At 62.0% G+C, this 14683-nt stretch overlaps 1 protein-coding gene across 5 annotated transcripts in view; it reads right to left on the bottom strand.

Annotated features, from left to right (window-relative positions):
• Nucleotides 1–4844: 4844 nt before the first annotated feature.
• The window catches only part of LOC138822719 (intraflagellar transport protein 122 homolog), a 56650-nt gene continuing 46811 nt past the window's right edge, over nucleotides 4845–14683 (bottom strand). For 2 of the 5 annotated variants that reach the window (XM_070015606.1, XM_070015609.1), the window contains 10 exons: nucleotides 13273–13375; nucleotides 11221–11361; nucleotides 10191–10288; nucleotides 8270–8370; nucleotides 7520–7685; nucleotides 6951–7062; nucleotides 6525–6650; nucleotides 5976–6058; nucleotides 5607–5771; nucleotides 4845–5181 (listed from right to left, as the gene is read on the bottom strand). In XM_070015606.1, the coding sequence (XP_069871707.1) occupies nucleotides 5092–5181; nucleotides 5607–5771; nucleotides 5976–6058; nucleotides 6525–6650; nucleotides 6951–7062; nucleotides 7520–7685; nucleotides 8270–8370; nucleotides 10191–10288; nucleotides 11221–11361; nucleotides 13273–13375 (1185 nt within the window). In that variant the 3' untranslated portion in view covers nucleotides 4845–5091. The remainder of the gene's footprint in view (nucleotides 5182–5606; nucleotides 5772–5975; nucleotides 6059–6524; nucleotides 6651–6950; nucleotides 7063–7519; nucleotides 7686–8269; nucleotides 8371–10190; nucleotides 10289–11220; nucleotides 11362–13272; nucleotides 13376–14683) is intronic. The other 3 variants (XM_070015607.1, XM_070015610.1, XM_070015608.1) reach the window with 2 other exon arrangements.

The following is a 14683-nucleotide window of genomic DNA, read 5'->3' as shown; positions in this document are numbered from 1 at the left end:
CAGCTCCTGGACCTGGCGCAGGCTGAGTGTGGGTTCATCTTGGCCTGCCGGAGACCCCAGCACGCACAGGGCCCCGCGTGGGGACACGTCAGCATGCCCACCATGGGCCTGTGAAGCTGGTGCCAGGGCGCACCCTGGGGACAGTCAATGGGGGTGGTGTACAGAGCGGATGCTGCCAGGGCCCCCACTCATCTGTGAAAGGAGCTCAGTGACACCCCAAAACAAACAGAGAAGGCTGAGGGACCCCGCTGCGGGGTGCCCCTGACCACTGCAGCCAGCCCGGGGACCACGGGGTCTTCCCACGAGAAGCCAGCATTTCTCTGGAGAGAATGGAGGTGGGCACGTGTGGCAAAGCAGTGCAAACAGAAAAGTTTGGGGGTGACGTGTTCCCCGCAAGCCAAATATTAGCCAGAACAGCTGGGGAAGTCCTGGCTGGGAGGGTGAAGTGTGAGCTGGGAGCTGTGTGATGGGAGGAGCCTTGGAGCAAAGGTATCTAGGCAGAGGGACAGCAGTGCAAAGGCCCTGAGGTTGGGAGACACTGGCCAGACAAGAGTCCCTGTCTCTGAGATTGGGCTCTTAAGCCCTCTGTGTCCAGTCTCTCTCCCCACATGGGATTTCTGGATCTGTCTGCTCAGACCTGTCTGCCCCGCTTTCCTGCAGCCTCCCTGGGCCAGACCCCTCCAGACACACGTGGGAGGGCAGGGCAGAGAAGTAAGCCTGAGGCGTGGCTGGGCAGGGTATGTGGGAATGTCACAGTTTTAAGATGCTTGGCCCAGTGCTTAGGCCCGTGTTAATGAGGTCAAGGTGGATAGTGTGGTTCTGACCTGAGCCGGGTGGTCAGGTGAGGGGGCCAGCACACCCTGCGGCTTGTCACCGGCCCCAGGGGGGCTCCTTACCTGTGGGGGGCCAGCGTGGCACCTGGCACAGGGCAGTACTTTGTGGGGTTTTTGTTGTTGGTGATGGTGGTCATGGGGCTTGAACTAAGGGCCTGGTGCTGTCCCTGGGTTCTTTTGCTCAAGGCTAGCACTCTACCCTTGGAGCCACAGCTCCACTTTTGGTTTTCTGGTGGTTCATTGGAGATAAGAGTCTCATGGACTTTCCTGCCCAGGGAGGCTTTGAACCGAGATCCTCAGGTCCCAGCCTCCTGAGTAGCTAGGATGGCAGGCGTGAGCCACTGGTGCCCAGCTAGCCCTTTGGTATAGTCTCTGCACTGGGAGAACGGGACGTCTGTTCCGTTCAGGCCGCATGCCTGGCATGCAGTAGGTGCTCAGCACACCTGCGGCTGGATGAGCGGGTGGAGGCCTTGCCCCTCTCCAGGCTTGGGGTCCCCTGGGACTGTGACAATGGGGCGTGGAAGGTCACCTCTGCGGTGACAGGGCTCTGGGTGGTGTAAGAGGGGGGCAGAGGGCTGGGTTTGCACATGCGTTGTTGGTGCGGGGACACAAGCTCAGCCTGGGCTGGGAGGATGGTGAGGAGCCGCTGCTCTGACCGCACGCCGGGGCCGGAAGTCCAGGCTGCCGCCGGACACCGGAGCTGTGGCATGGACAGAAGCTGCTGGGGCTTTGGGGAGAAACTGGGTCCTCCCCAGCCCTGCGCCCCGTCGGACAGCGCTCAGGGAAGGCCGACCAGGCCCTGGCCCCGGCTCAGATGACTAAGGGGCCGTTCGCTGGGCCCGTGGGGAGGCCTGAGTCACACGGGCCCCAGGGGGAGCAGTGGTCACCCCAAGAGGAGGGTCCTGCACCGCCAGGAGCCCTGGAAGTCCCACTTCCCAAGCTGGGCCTCTGTTGGCTGGTAACTGAGAAACCTCCCCCCCACAGCCTCCACCTCCAGGGGGAAGCGGCGGCGCTGTCCCCGCCGGGGCCTGGCAGGAGGACCTGAACCCGAGCGTGAGCTGAGCACCCACTGAGGCCCCATTCGCTCTCCTGCGCCATGACGGAGGAGTGGCGCCAGCATGTGCGCTGTGGGCTGCTGGAAGATTCTCCGGTGGTCCTGAGCGTCCATCTTGCGTGCCCCCCACCACACTGGCTGCCCACGCCCACCCGCCCAGCCCCCACGCCCTACACAGCCGGCCTCGGCCTTCTGCTCAAGGCGAGCGCTCTACCACCTGAGCCACAGCGCCACTTCCAGTTTTCTGGTGGTTCATTGATGCTGAGTCTCACGGGTTTTCCTGCCTGGGGCTGGCTTTGAACTGAGATCCTTCGATCTCAGCCTCCTGAGTAGCTAGGATGATAGACATGAGCCACCGACGCCCGGCTGACTTGCTCATTTCTTAGGCCACCTTCTACAGCCAGGCACCCGGGCCTGGCCATGCCACCTGCAGGCCTGGGCCCCTCAACCTAAGTGGAAGGAGGGAGCCCCGGGCCCCCCAGACCCCGCAACCCTGCAGGCCGGGTGACCTGTGCCCACGTCCTGCCGTGCAGGGGGAGAGCTGCCCAAGGGGCCTGGGTGGAGGCTTCCCCTCTCCCCCCCTGCCCCTGGGGATTAGGGACTTAGCTGACAGCGCTAATAGTCCTTAAGCCTCAGCTGGGTCAGCAGCCCCCCCCCCCCCCGTTTTCCCCTGCTCCCTGCTCCCCTGTCTCAGCCCGCCTGGCAACATCCCCGTGGCTGTCACCCCAGCCACGCGAGGCCTTGGGGTGCCACCACAGGCTGCCATGGGCCCTCAAAATCACCTGATGGGACAGAGCTGAACACTTTTCCTCAGCTTCTCCTAAGCCCCCCCCCCCAGCCCCCGGCCATCTGTCTGTGCTGATAAATGTAATGATGCCAGAAGAACCCCGCGGCCCGTGGCAGAACGGAGGCTCCCTACCCTAAAAGCCGAGGGTGACAGGGAACAAGGGAAGGGAAAGATGCCTCTTCTTTGGTCCTTCTGCCCTCCCTCCTCCCTCCTCCTTTCTCCCTTTCCTTCCCTTCCTCCCCCTGTAACATCCATCCAACCTTCTCTAGGTCTGGGCCGGACACTGAGGTCCTGGGTTGAATCCTGTGTAGTCTCAGGCTCAGGGCCTGTGGCCGGGAAAACCAGTAACGAGGAGGGCTGGAAGCCTGGAGCATGAAGTAGGCCCCAGGGCAGCTGGGTCGCCCATAGCAGCCTCAGGCAAGTGGGCGACGCCCGGGAAGATGCTGCGGAGTCTCGGTATAAGGGGTCTCAGAGCCCCGCACGAGCGCCTGGACCAGGGGAGGGGCAGGCCCGGCGGGGGCAGGCCCGGCGGGGGCTCTCACTGAGGCTGGCACCTGTCCCCACTGGTCTCTGCCCACTGTGCAGACGGTGCCAGGAAGAGGTGGCTGATCAGAGCCTGTGCTCCTCAAAATTGTGGATACCAGGAGCACCGGGGGCCCCAAGCTGTGCTGTCCCCCGGCCCTGTCCCCGCCCCCCGCCCACGTCCTGGTCAGATGGTCAGCATGGACAGACGGGGCGGGGGCAGGCAGACACCCCACTCACAGCTTCAGGCTGAGTCTGGAGCCTGTGTCACTGTGGGGTGGCCCTCCTGTTCAAGGGAAACTGAGTCTTGGAGAAAGTGCTGAGCTCAGCCAAGACCTAGGTGAGAGCAGAGCAAGGTTGGTTCTCATGTGCAAAGCTGCGCCGGTGTGTGAACCTTCTCGGTGTGTGTGCTCAATCCGTCCCGGAGGGACGGGGCTAGCTGTGGTGACACACACTAGACGCTGGCCACGCCGAGCAGACGCACACCGGACGCACACCGACAGACGCTGGGCCCAGGGAGCAGCCTCGGGCCCGGCCCCCAGAGCCTGGCTCGGAGGCAGCAGGTGGAGAGGATGAGTGCGGCGTCTTGGGCAGGGACCATCTGATCTGTCGCTGTGATTGACGCCTGTTAGGTATCTGGAGCTGTTTTCTCCCTCACCCCACTTTTTCCCAGCCATATGCAAATGAATTCAGTTCAAGTAACGCGCTAATGGAAATCCTAACACATTAATAAATGTTTAGCGCGAGAGAGAACATGCATGATCGTAAGCAATTACACACTCGACGGAGGAGTTCTGTTGGCACAACTGTCTGGCTTCTTTCTCTCCTCCATCTCCAGAGATGCAGGGAGAGGGAGAGGAAGCAGGGGGAGGCATGGGGGCCACGCGGGCTCCAGCCCTGGTGCGCGAGACCTGGGTAGCTGCACCCCAAGCCTCAGCTCCTCATCCTTCCGGGCCCTGCCTGTCTAACATGACCCCCCACCCCCGTCCTGTGTTCAGCTGCTCTGAGAGCCATGCGTGGAGCCCGGTGCCGCCGCTGGGCAGTGGCACGCTGGAGGAAGTGGGCAGGGCCCTTGGACGGACAACTCCCAGCTTCTCCTCGGAGCTGGGGGGCACAGGGAGCCGCACCCCCTGCTCTCCGGCCGGGACAGCTCTGAGCTGGAAACCATGACCACCCACAGAGCTGCTGGCGTGGAAGCCACCCTGGGCACGGCTGGGTGGAAGTGGTCCCAGGCAATGAGGGCTCCCGCCAGCCCCCTGGGCAGGGCCTTGGCAGTGGAGATTCCCCAACTACAGGACTGGGGTGGTGCGGGGAGAGCCAAGACCTTCCAAGTGGAGGTGGAGGGTGGCTTCCAGAAACTCTGGGGTGGGGTGGGGGAACCTATATTCAACCTTGCTCCTTTTTCTTTTCTCCCCAGCCAGGTATTCTATGTTCTCATCAAGACAAATCCTCATTGTGAAAATAAATAACAACAAAACTACCCGCCCCTGCCCTTCCCACCCTGCCATCTCAATTAGATTACACGTTCAGAGCAGTGCAAATGCCATGTGCCTTTCGGCTCAAATTAAAAACAGGTGCACTTTTGCATAAGGAAATTAAGTTGCAGACAATATGGAGATTTGCAACATGAAGACGCTGATGGAAACGAGTAGCCCTTTTATTTGTCGTTATCCAGGCTGCCGGTGGCGGAGTGTGCCATCAGACAGCTCCTCCGACTCTCGCGGCCGGGGCCCCTTGCAAAGGGACAGACCCGTGTCCGTTCCCCCTCCACCCGCCCCCGGCCTCCGGGTGCTGTTTACAAGGCACGCCACGCCACGCCACGCCACGCCACACACAGTTCTGTAGAGGTGACCAGGCCCCGCCCGAGGCGCTCGCTCGGGCGGCGTTGGCGCTGGTCACGGGCCCGGCTCCTCGATGCGCCGGCGGCAGTAGGGGCAGCAGGCGTGCTGCAGCACCAGCAGCTCGTAGTCCTCCGAGTGGAACATCTGAGGGAGAGGCCCCGGTGAGGCCAGCGCCCGGCCCGGCCCGAGGGCCTGGCTGCAGTCAGGGGTATGAACAGGGAGGGGCGGGGCAGAGGCAGGGGGCAGGGGTGGGGGGGGGGCGGCCGAGGGCCTGGCTGCAGTCAGGGGTATGAACAGGGAGGGGCGGGGCAGAGGCAGGGGGCAGGGGCGGGGGTGGGGGGGGCGGCCGAGGGCCTGGCTGCAGTCAGGGGTATGAACAGGGAGGGGCGGGGGCGGGGGGGGGCGGGGGTGGGGGGGGCGGCCGAGGGCCTGGCTGCAGTCAGGGGTATGAACAGGGAGGGGCGGGGGCGGGGGGGGGGCGGGGGTGGGGGGGGCGGCCGAGGGCCTGGCTGCAGTCAGGGGTATGAACAGGGAGGGGTGGGGGCGGGGGCGGGGGGGGGGCGGGGTACCTGGAAGCAGGAGGGGCACATGGTGATGGAGGCGTCGGGCAGCAGCGAGCGGAAGTACTGCCACTGCAGCGGGGGCGGCCAGCGCTTGATGAGGACGTCGCGGCGGCTCATGGAGCGCAGCACCGACCGGTTCACCACCACCGGCGCGAACTCCGAGCCGCCCTGCTGCAGGGGGCATGTGCGGGGCCCTAACTAACGGTGTGGACCACCATCCCAGAAGCCCCTGTGACAGGGCCGCCCTGCCTCCCCTGCAGACCCACCGTGCCTCGGCCCCGAGTCCCCCTCTAACCCCCACATCTGGAAGCTGTGGCCGCTACCCGAGGTGCTGTGTGTTCCGGAGCCCCGGCAGCCCTCCCCGGGGCGCCTCACCTCGAAACTCAGCTTGGCAGTGAACGGGTCATCGGTGTCTCCCACGGGGTCCACGGTCTCGTCCAGCCTCAGCGCCTGGGAATCTGGAGGGCGTGGTCAAGGAAGGGTGCAGAGGAGGCAGGCAGGACCTCCGGGCGGCCAGCGGGCCGGCCCCCCGCTGGTGGCTCGTGGAGGCTGGGATTGGGGGGTGAATGACAGAGCCTGGGCGCCGTGCGCTGGGCCAGCTCCTGCAGACAGCATGCACGTGGGTGTCAGAGCAGGGACGAGGAGGCAAGAGCGTCCTGGAAGAAGGCCTGGGAAGCAGAGGCTGCTGGTGCTGGCTCAGGAATGGGGCTCGGGCACAGCCAGCCTGGGCCTCTAATAGCACCTAGTAAGCCACAGGCACACATGGGGTGTTTTCCCTTCCTGGGCAAGGCAAGGGAGACAAAAACCTCAGCGGCTCTCCTGCCACTGCCAATTCTCCCGCAGGGCCCTGGCCGGCAACACAGCCGCCCAGCGGACCCGCGTGGTATGGTCGCGAGGCCCTGCCCGCTCCCCTCACGAGGATACTGTTGCTTGAGATCTCCTGCCACTTGCTGCCCTGCTTGGGCCTGGGGGCCTCCAGGTCAATGAGCGAGACGGCTTCCTCGTCGGTGATGCCCTCCTCCAGGTAGAACTCCACCAGGTGCAGCACCTCTGGGGGCACGGGGTCGGGGTCAGCCCCCACAAGGCCATGGGTGGGGCAGGGCCCTTGGTGGCGGGCACGCTGCTCTCAGGCCTGACCTGCCCCTGGGAAGGGACCTCGGATCCCGTGTCACCCTGGCACAGCTGGGGACCGAGAGCCAGCGCAGCCCTGTGGCTGCCTGGCTGGGGCAGGTCCTCGTCCGGGCAGCACCCGGCCTTGTCCCTGCGCGCCCTGACATCCCCATGCCCGGCAGCGCGGCTGTCACGCACGCCGTGGCCATGAGTTGCCCCCGGCGGCGCAGGGCGACTCACCGTAGGAGGAGGCGGAGAAGACGAAGGGCTGGCGGCAGTTGATGCACACGTTGCCCAGGTTGTTCAGCAGGGGGTTGTTGGTAGAGCAGCGGTAACACAGGGGCACCAGCTCCTGAGGGGCACGCACGCACCCGGCTGACCACCAGTGCCACGTGCCTCACCTCCCGGGGCAGGGCTGGGTGCTCAGGAGGGGCGGCAGGGGGGGATGGGGGGTGGGGGGAGACAAAGGCCTAGGCCAAGCTCAGCAGGATGCTTCCTCTGGGAATGGAGGTTCTCAATGCCCGGGACGCGGCTAGGAGTTGGCATCAGGCACTGGCCAGGCTGGAGGAGACGCTGGCTGTGCACACTGGGTGGGCTTTGTAGCGGCTGAGTTCCAGGCTGGGGAGGGGAGGGAACCCCAGAAGGAGGGTGAGCCCGAGCCAGGCCTGGGGCTGGGCACCTGCAGCCGGGAGCGGCCACGGGTGGGGTGGAGGAGGCGGCAGGCCAAGGTGCGGGAGGGCGGGGGGCGTGGCCGCCACCTTTCCCAGGCGGTGGGCAGCCAGGGGGTGCTGGGCGGGGACGGGCCCCACCTCGCTGTCGTGGAAGGGCTTGGAGCGGATGGTCAGGCTGCCCAGCTCGATGGGCTTCTGGAACCGGGCGGGGATCTGCAGGCCCTGCAGCTTGTCGTAGGCATGCCGGGCCAGCTTGTAGGCCCCCAGGGCCTTGCTCTGCTTGGCCAGGGTGAAGAGCGTGTTTCTGCCGCCGAGGATTAAGGATAGTGGAGGCTGGGAGTGGCACCGCCTGGCCCTGGACCCAGCCCACCGTGGAGCCCGAGGCCCACCCTGCCTGCCCACAGAGTGGAACAGGGCCTCTGGGCCAGGTCGTCCTGGGAGCAGCCGCTCCACTCCATCTCCTCAGCCGGTACATGGCTGTCTCCTCCGCCACATAACGGCCCTGGCCACACCTGGTCTGAGCTGTGTTCTACTCTTGGGCAGATTGTACATGCCATGGAACTAGGTCCTGAATGCCTGTCACTGGGCCTGGACAGGCTCCTGGGGCCTGTGCACCTGCGCGGACACACCGTCCCCCAGGAGAGGGCCCACAACCCCAAAGCGAGGCCTGCCTGGTTTTGCTCACGCCCTGATCTGTGGTTTCAGGGAGGACTGGGGACATGGTGCTAGCCAGAAGCCTGGCCCAGGCAGAGCCCTGAAAGCTGATCTCTTGGCTGGCTGCTCAACCGCTCACCCACTGTGCAGAGACAGCCTTCTCCCTTCTGCCAGGAAAGTGCTCTGGGAAGAACTCGGGCCATTAGATGCAGGGAGGGCGAGGAGAGAGGATACACTTTAGAGATGCCCAAGGGGGCATCCTTGGTCAGGCTGTGCAGCAGGAACCTGGAGACGTTGAAGAGGGTTTCTGGAAGGTGGAAGCTGAAGGGCTCCTCCTGCGGGAAGAGAAGAGCGGACAGGGATGGATCTTGCTGGAAGCAGACACTGGACACTGAGCTACTGCAGCCCGTGTGCACTGGTGCCATCTAGCCTTTAACACACTCTGTGGGCTCTGTTTCTCTCTCTCTCTCTCTCTCTCTCTCTCTCTCTCTCTCTCTCTCTCTCTCTCTCACACACACACACACACACACACACACATACACACACACACACACACCACATACTCTTGAGGAAAGTATAGGCCAGGACCTAGCAGGCAGCACTCAGCACCCAGGCCTTCTGCACCTAGAAGCTGCTGGAGTGTGGTACAGAAGACTGCAAGGAAGGTTTGACCGCAGGCTCTGCTCTGAAGGAGGCTGGCACGAGGGTGCAAACATGGAGGCGGTGATCTCTAACCACTCTGTTGTGACTCCTGCCCCTGTGCTGCACCAAACAGGCCACACGGACTTCCTGAGGCTGGCTGGGCCTTCGCACCATGGAGCTACCAAGTTTATCTCTTAATTGGTCCAAATTCGTAAAGACTCACTTCTGCTGACTTGAAGCCCGGCATCTTCTCGTACATTCCCACTTACACTCGTACAGCCTCCATTAGCTGCTCCAAGAATCAGGAACACCTGAGACGCATCCTTTTTGGGATGCAAGCCAAGAGACGCCTGCCTCTGGCTCTACTACGCTAGGTGAGGAGGCGAAGCAATGTCCCGGGGGAGGGGGCACTCAAGCTCAGCACCTCTTCCCTGGGAAAGAAACCACACAGCCCAGGAGGCCCCCACATCTCCCTTCCCCGGCTTCCACGCTGCCCCGTGCAGAGCTGCTCTGCCAGGCCCTGGTGCAGACTCCAGACCCCCACCGGCCTCCATGTCTGCCCAGGCTGTGCCCTTCCCTCCCCTTCTTCACTTGCTCCCTGCTTCCTTGTCTCCCACCTCAGCCGAGGCCCCAGCTCCACGCAGTCTCCCCAGCACTGCCCTCGGGGGACTGTCCTGTTTCCTGAGCTACAGGTTGCTGGGGGAGAAACAAGATCTCAATCCCCACCGTGTGTTGAATGTGGCCACGTGGCCAGGGTGACACCAGGGCCCTGGCTGCCACAAGGACCTCCAGCTGAGCCCCACATGGATCTGCAGCAGGGCTGGCTGTCGGGGACAGGAGACCCCAGGGTGGCGGGGAGGGGCAGGGGGGCTGAGAGAGGTCAGGAACCAAGATCTGGGCTCCCAGTGGCTCAGACAAACCCAGGCTGGGCTGGGGCTCTGCCTTTCCACCCCACATGGAGTCTGGGCTCCTCGGTCTGTGGCCTCTCATCCATACAGAGATGTGGGGCCCTGAGGGGATCACAGCCAGGGGGAATCAACAACCACAAGAGGAGACGAGGCCTCTGGAGGCCCCGCACCCCTTAGGGAAGTGACAACACCCACACCCAGGCTGACCTGATGGGGTCTGGCCCCCAGGGGTCACGTCAGTGCAGGAGCCCGTAGGGAGGACGTGGGAGGCAGCTGGGGAGCAGCATCTGAGAGGCCAGCCTGAAGGCTGTGTACAGCTGACCGCCGGCCTCCACCAGGGGCTCCTCCCAGGACTCCCCATAGGAACTCACAGCAGGTACTGCCTCGGCCCCATTTCACAAAGACAGAAGCTGAGGCACAGGGAGAGGGTCACACAGCACAGCTGGAACCCAAGGCCTCGAGTTCACCAGGCCAAGTTAGAGGGCAGGGGAGGCGGAGGCTGAGGGACCGAGGGGAGCCAATGCCTGCCTCCATTCTCTACTGCCGTGAGCCAGGAGGGAAGAATCAGGGGGGAGAACCGCATGGCCTCTGCTCTCGCCCCGTACCGTGTAACGCTGAATGGCATGGTAGCCGTGGTACAGCTCGGCCAGGTGCTGGAAGTGGTAGAACTTGTTGAGCATCGTGTCCTTCTGGGCGGGATCTGCTGTGTGTGGCGGGAGGGGAGGCGTGTCAGATCTGTCCAGGGTGGTCAGTCAGCCACAGGTGGCAGCCTTCACAAGGAAGAGGGGCCGAGAGAGGCCAGATAGGAAGTGGCCCCCCAGCCCCCCGGTAACAGCTTATCTGGACTGTGGCGCCTGGGCTGGACGGGGCTCTCTGGGCTGCACGCTGCCCTACAGCACACCCGGCTGGGCAAGCACCAGACCCACTGGAGGAACCTGGAGGGACAGCTGGCCAGGGAGCAGTTTCACATGCGGCTGTGACAGCACACACCACTGCCAGAACCAAGAAAGCCACTGGGCTCGACGGCCGAGGCGCTAAGCATGGTGCTGCGATGCTCGGATGAGCCGGGAAGGGAGCAGGGCAGGGACACCTCGCGACTGACAGGGGACGCCGTGACGGGGCACCCCCGTGACAGGGGCATCCGGAGCTCAGGGGGAGGTCCCCAGCCTCCGTGGGCAGTGCTATCCCCTCTGTGTGTGGGAACTGTCTCTCTCTGCTCCTCCAATCCAGGGCCCCCAGTGCATCATGGGAAGTCTTGTGAAAGAAAGCAACACTAAAACTGTTTCCTGCCTGGGCTGAGAGCATCTGAAGCAGGCTGCTAGGGGCAACCTCCCCTTCATCTTTCACGTAATTTAATTTCTTCAAGCTGGTGCTCACCGTACCCAGCTGCGGGGTCTCAGGTAGCAGGGGAGGGGGGCTCTGCATTAGCAGCACTGGCAGAACCTCTCATCCATAACCCCTTTGGGCCCAGGGACCACCCTTCTACTTCAGGGCAAACTAGAAAGAGATGACACCCCCAGATTGAGCCATGCCACAGGCTCCCGGACGATGCGGCCAGCAGACCAGCCTGGGGCTTTAATGAAAGGTCCACTCTTCTGACTGTCGTGCCACACGGGCTGGCGGCTGTGTACTTACCTTGGGCTATGTCAAGGCACTGCATGGACAGCATCCAGTAATAATAGGCGGCGTCATTGAATCTGCTTTCCACCACGGCGTTGTGTGTGAGCTGCTCCAGCACCTTGACTGCTTCTTTCTGCCGCCCGGCCTTATGGAAGGCTGGAAGAGGAAAGCACGCATCACCCAGGGGGCCGGGAAGGGGCCGGGGCTGTGCAGGGTGGGTATGGGGTCAGTTTGGAAGTCAGACACCCATCAGAACATCTGCAGTGCTGGTGCTGGGTGCTGCTGCTCAGGCCGCCAGCTATAAATACCTGGGACTACGTCCTGAAAAAAAAAAAAAAAAAGCACAGGGAGACGCACTCTGCTCCTCTTTGGCTGGGAAACAGCAACCTGCTTCAGCAAGGCATGGTAGAGAGAAGAGCCCAGGATGCTGCTGGGGTCAGTGGGTCTCTGTCCCCACTTTCCAGGAAGCATTTGCTCTATTCCACATTGCTCCGTGACACCCAGGGCAACGCTGACAGAGCTTGCGCTTCCCTGGCTAGTTACACAAGAAGAAGATTACAGCAGACTTTGGAGGAAGGGAGTTTGCTCCCTTGCCACGGATGAAGAGCTGGACCTGGCCAGGTATAGACAATGTCATGCTCCAGTCACAGAATGAGCTGGGCCCAGGGCCGAGCATGCCTTCCCTTGCAGAGTGCTCTCTGGAGTCAACCTTGGAAGATCTGGCTCTGTTCCTCAAGCCAGACATTTGTGAAAATAAGCAATATATATATATATATATATATATATATATATAATTTTTAAAAAATTATTCCTGTGTCTGCTTAACAGACATTTCCTGAGCATCCGCCCTGACAACCTGGCCCCCTGGAGACGCCGGGGGCTGCCAGGGAGGCCCACGCGTGGGCACGCTGGTGGCCCCGTCCCCTGCCTGGAGAAAAGGAAAGGGTCTGGCCTTTGTTCTACTCCCATCGCCGTCTCTTGTCTGAGTACCAAGTTACTATGGCGATGAATTCTTGGAAGGGCGATGCAGACAGATGGATAGGTTGATGTGTTTTGCCCAAACATGCAGATACTTCAGCAACTGGGTGCTGTGGAAGTGCTGTGCGGGCGAGAACGCGCCGTCCTTCAGTGGGGTTTTCACTGAGGAGCTCCGGCAGGGAGGCAGCGCTCAGCCGCGCATCCGGAGGTGGCAACTGCTGCCACGTGGACGCGTAACTGAGATGCCAGGGAGCAGACGCACTGGCTTCAGCAAGGAGGCCCTCGAAACAGGCAGCAAAATGGGCAGAAAACCAGATCGGGTCCGATCCTGGCTCTGCCTCTCGCTAGCTTTGTGACTCTGCACGGCACATTTAGCCTCTGTGTCCCTGCAGGGTGGCTGGCAGGATTCAAGGTTACGCGGGTTAAGTCCCCAGCCGGGGCACAGCGCAGGCAGGCAGGTTTGTAAGTCATGATTAACGTGCCCAGGCGAGGCTCTGCGCTTGCCTTGGCTCTACTTCAGATCTGCCATGCCTCATGCGCGGCCCATTCACCAAGGCAAACGCAGAGGAGCGGAGCCCCCCGCCCCCACCAGCCAGGATGGAAACACAGCCCTGCACTCTGCTCTCAGCAGGAAAGCGTGGATGTGGGACAAGGCAGGCCGCTCAGCGCAGCCTTCCATTCGCCCTTGCCGCAGGCCGGCGCTTCCCAGCTATGGGACTTCACACTCCTTGAGCAACTTCAACCTTGGTTTTCTCATCTGTGGAGTGGGACCAGCAATACCACACTGTGAGACGTGGTGAGAATCAAAGGGGAAGAGACACTGGGGTACACCACCCTGCCCACGAGCCAGAGGCTTGGGAGGCCCTGCTGAAGGGCCCCCCAGCACGTGGGTCAGGGGCCCGCGTGGGCAGGACCTAAGGCCCATGTCCTGTCCACTGCCCCGAACTCTTTTCTCTGCAGAGCCCTCCTATCTAAAGAAGAATCACCTGTCTTGGGGCCTGTGGAAGGGAGCGGCCCGGCAGGCCCCCTGAAGTGTGTGTCTTGGCGCTGACTTCTCCCCCTCTGCACGGTGCCATCTGCACGGCCTACCTTTCTGGGCTTCCTCAAAGCGATCGTTCTCTGCTAGCCACTGAGCGTAGGGCACATAGATGTCATCCTTGAACTCGGGGTGCTTCTCGCCCAACGCAAAGGCCTGGAGACAGGAGCACAGGCCCTCTTAGTGAACTGTTCCCCACAGCCCCACAGAAACATGGCACCGAGATGTCATATTTTGCCAGCCTGACAACTCAGAGGGGGAGAGAGCCCACCCCCCACCCCCAGCAGCACAGAAACAAACCAGCTCTTTGAAAACAAAAGGCAATTAGCAGCAATATGCAACTGACTGGATTCAACAACAACACAGTCTGTTTCTGGACCACAGAAGCGGCACAGAATCGGAAACATTTTATTTTGAGGGTTTGCGTGGGCTCCTGTAGCGCTGCAAACAGATTTCTTTTAATTGCAGGCGACACCTACGGAAACGGGATTGACATTATCATCATCACTGCTTACGAGCTGTCAGAGATGACTGTGGACGTGGTGCTGATGGGACTCGGTGGCTGCTCCCCCCCCCAACCAGGCCCCAGACCACCTGCTGGGCCCAGAGAACAGGACATGATGGCAGGGGGGAAGGAGGGGGGGCTTTGCCTGAGGCTCTGCCAGAACCCAGTGCTTCTGAGATGCAAGGACTCTGGCAAGTTTATCTTGTAGCCATTATCTCCCCTGGCCTCACCTTTTCTCCCCTGCGATCTTGTCACCTCAGACACTCAGGGTACCCAAGGGCCTTGTTATGGCTGACACTGCAGGGCACGGGGTGGGGGGACCCCGCAGCTCTGATAGCCTGGCTGATTCTTTCCACGTGTCCCTCCTCACACTAGAGTGGTCAAGGATGGGGGTCAGGGAGGGAGGAGAGAACTGCCCCGGAAACGGCTCTGGCAGCCTCTGCCTGAAAAATACAATTGGCATTTTCTGCCCAAATGCTGCCCAGCAGGTTTTTTTTTTTTTTTTTTGTCGGTCGTGGGGCTTGAACTCTGGGCCTGGGCGCTGTCCCTCAGCTCTTCAGCTCAAAGCGAGCGCTCTACCACTTGAGCTACAGCGCCACTTCTAGTTTTCTGGTGGTTTATTGGAGATAGGAGTCTCACGGTCTCTCCTGCCCGGGCTGGCTTTGAACCGCGATCCTCAGATCTCAGCCTCCTGAGTAGCTAGGATTACAGGCGTGAGCCACCAGCGCCCGGCTTTGCCCAGCAGGTTTTAAATGTCACATCCATGCATTTTCACCTCGGAGAGCACAGGATGCTGTGGTGCTGGTCAGAGGCAGCAGACCAGCACCAACCACAGCCCTGGACAGCCAGGCGGACACGCGAAGCCTGGCGCCTACCATGGGGCTGGCCCGGAGCTTCAGCCAATAAAGACATGCCGAGTGAATGCATGCATGCATGAATGAATGAATGAATGGAAAGTT

This window comes from Dipodomys merriami, unplaced genomic scaffold (genome assembly GCF_024711535.1).
Source record: "Dipodomys merriami isolate MVZ:Mamm:240054 unplaced genomic scaffold, mDipMer1.0.p SCAF_114, whole genome shotgun sequence".
Classification (NCBI taxonomy): Eukaryota; Metazoa; Chordata; class Mammalia; order Rodentia; family Heteromyidae; genus Dipodomys; species Dipodomys merriami.
The sequence above is the reverse complement of the archived record's forward strand: the minus strand, read 5'-3'. Positions and strand labels throughout refer to the sequence as shown.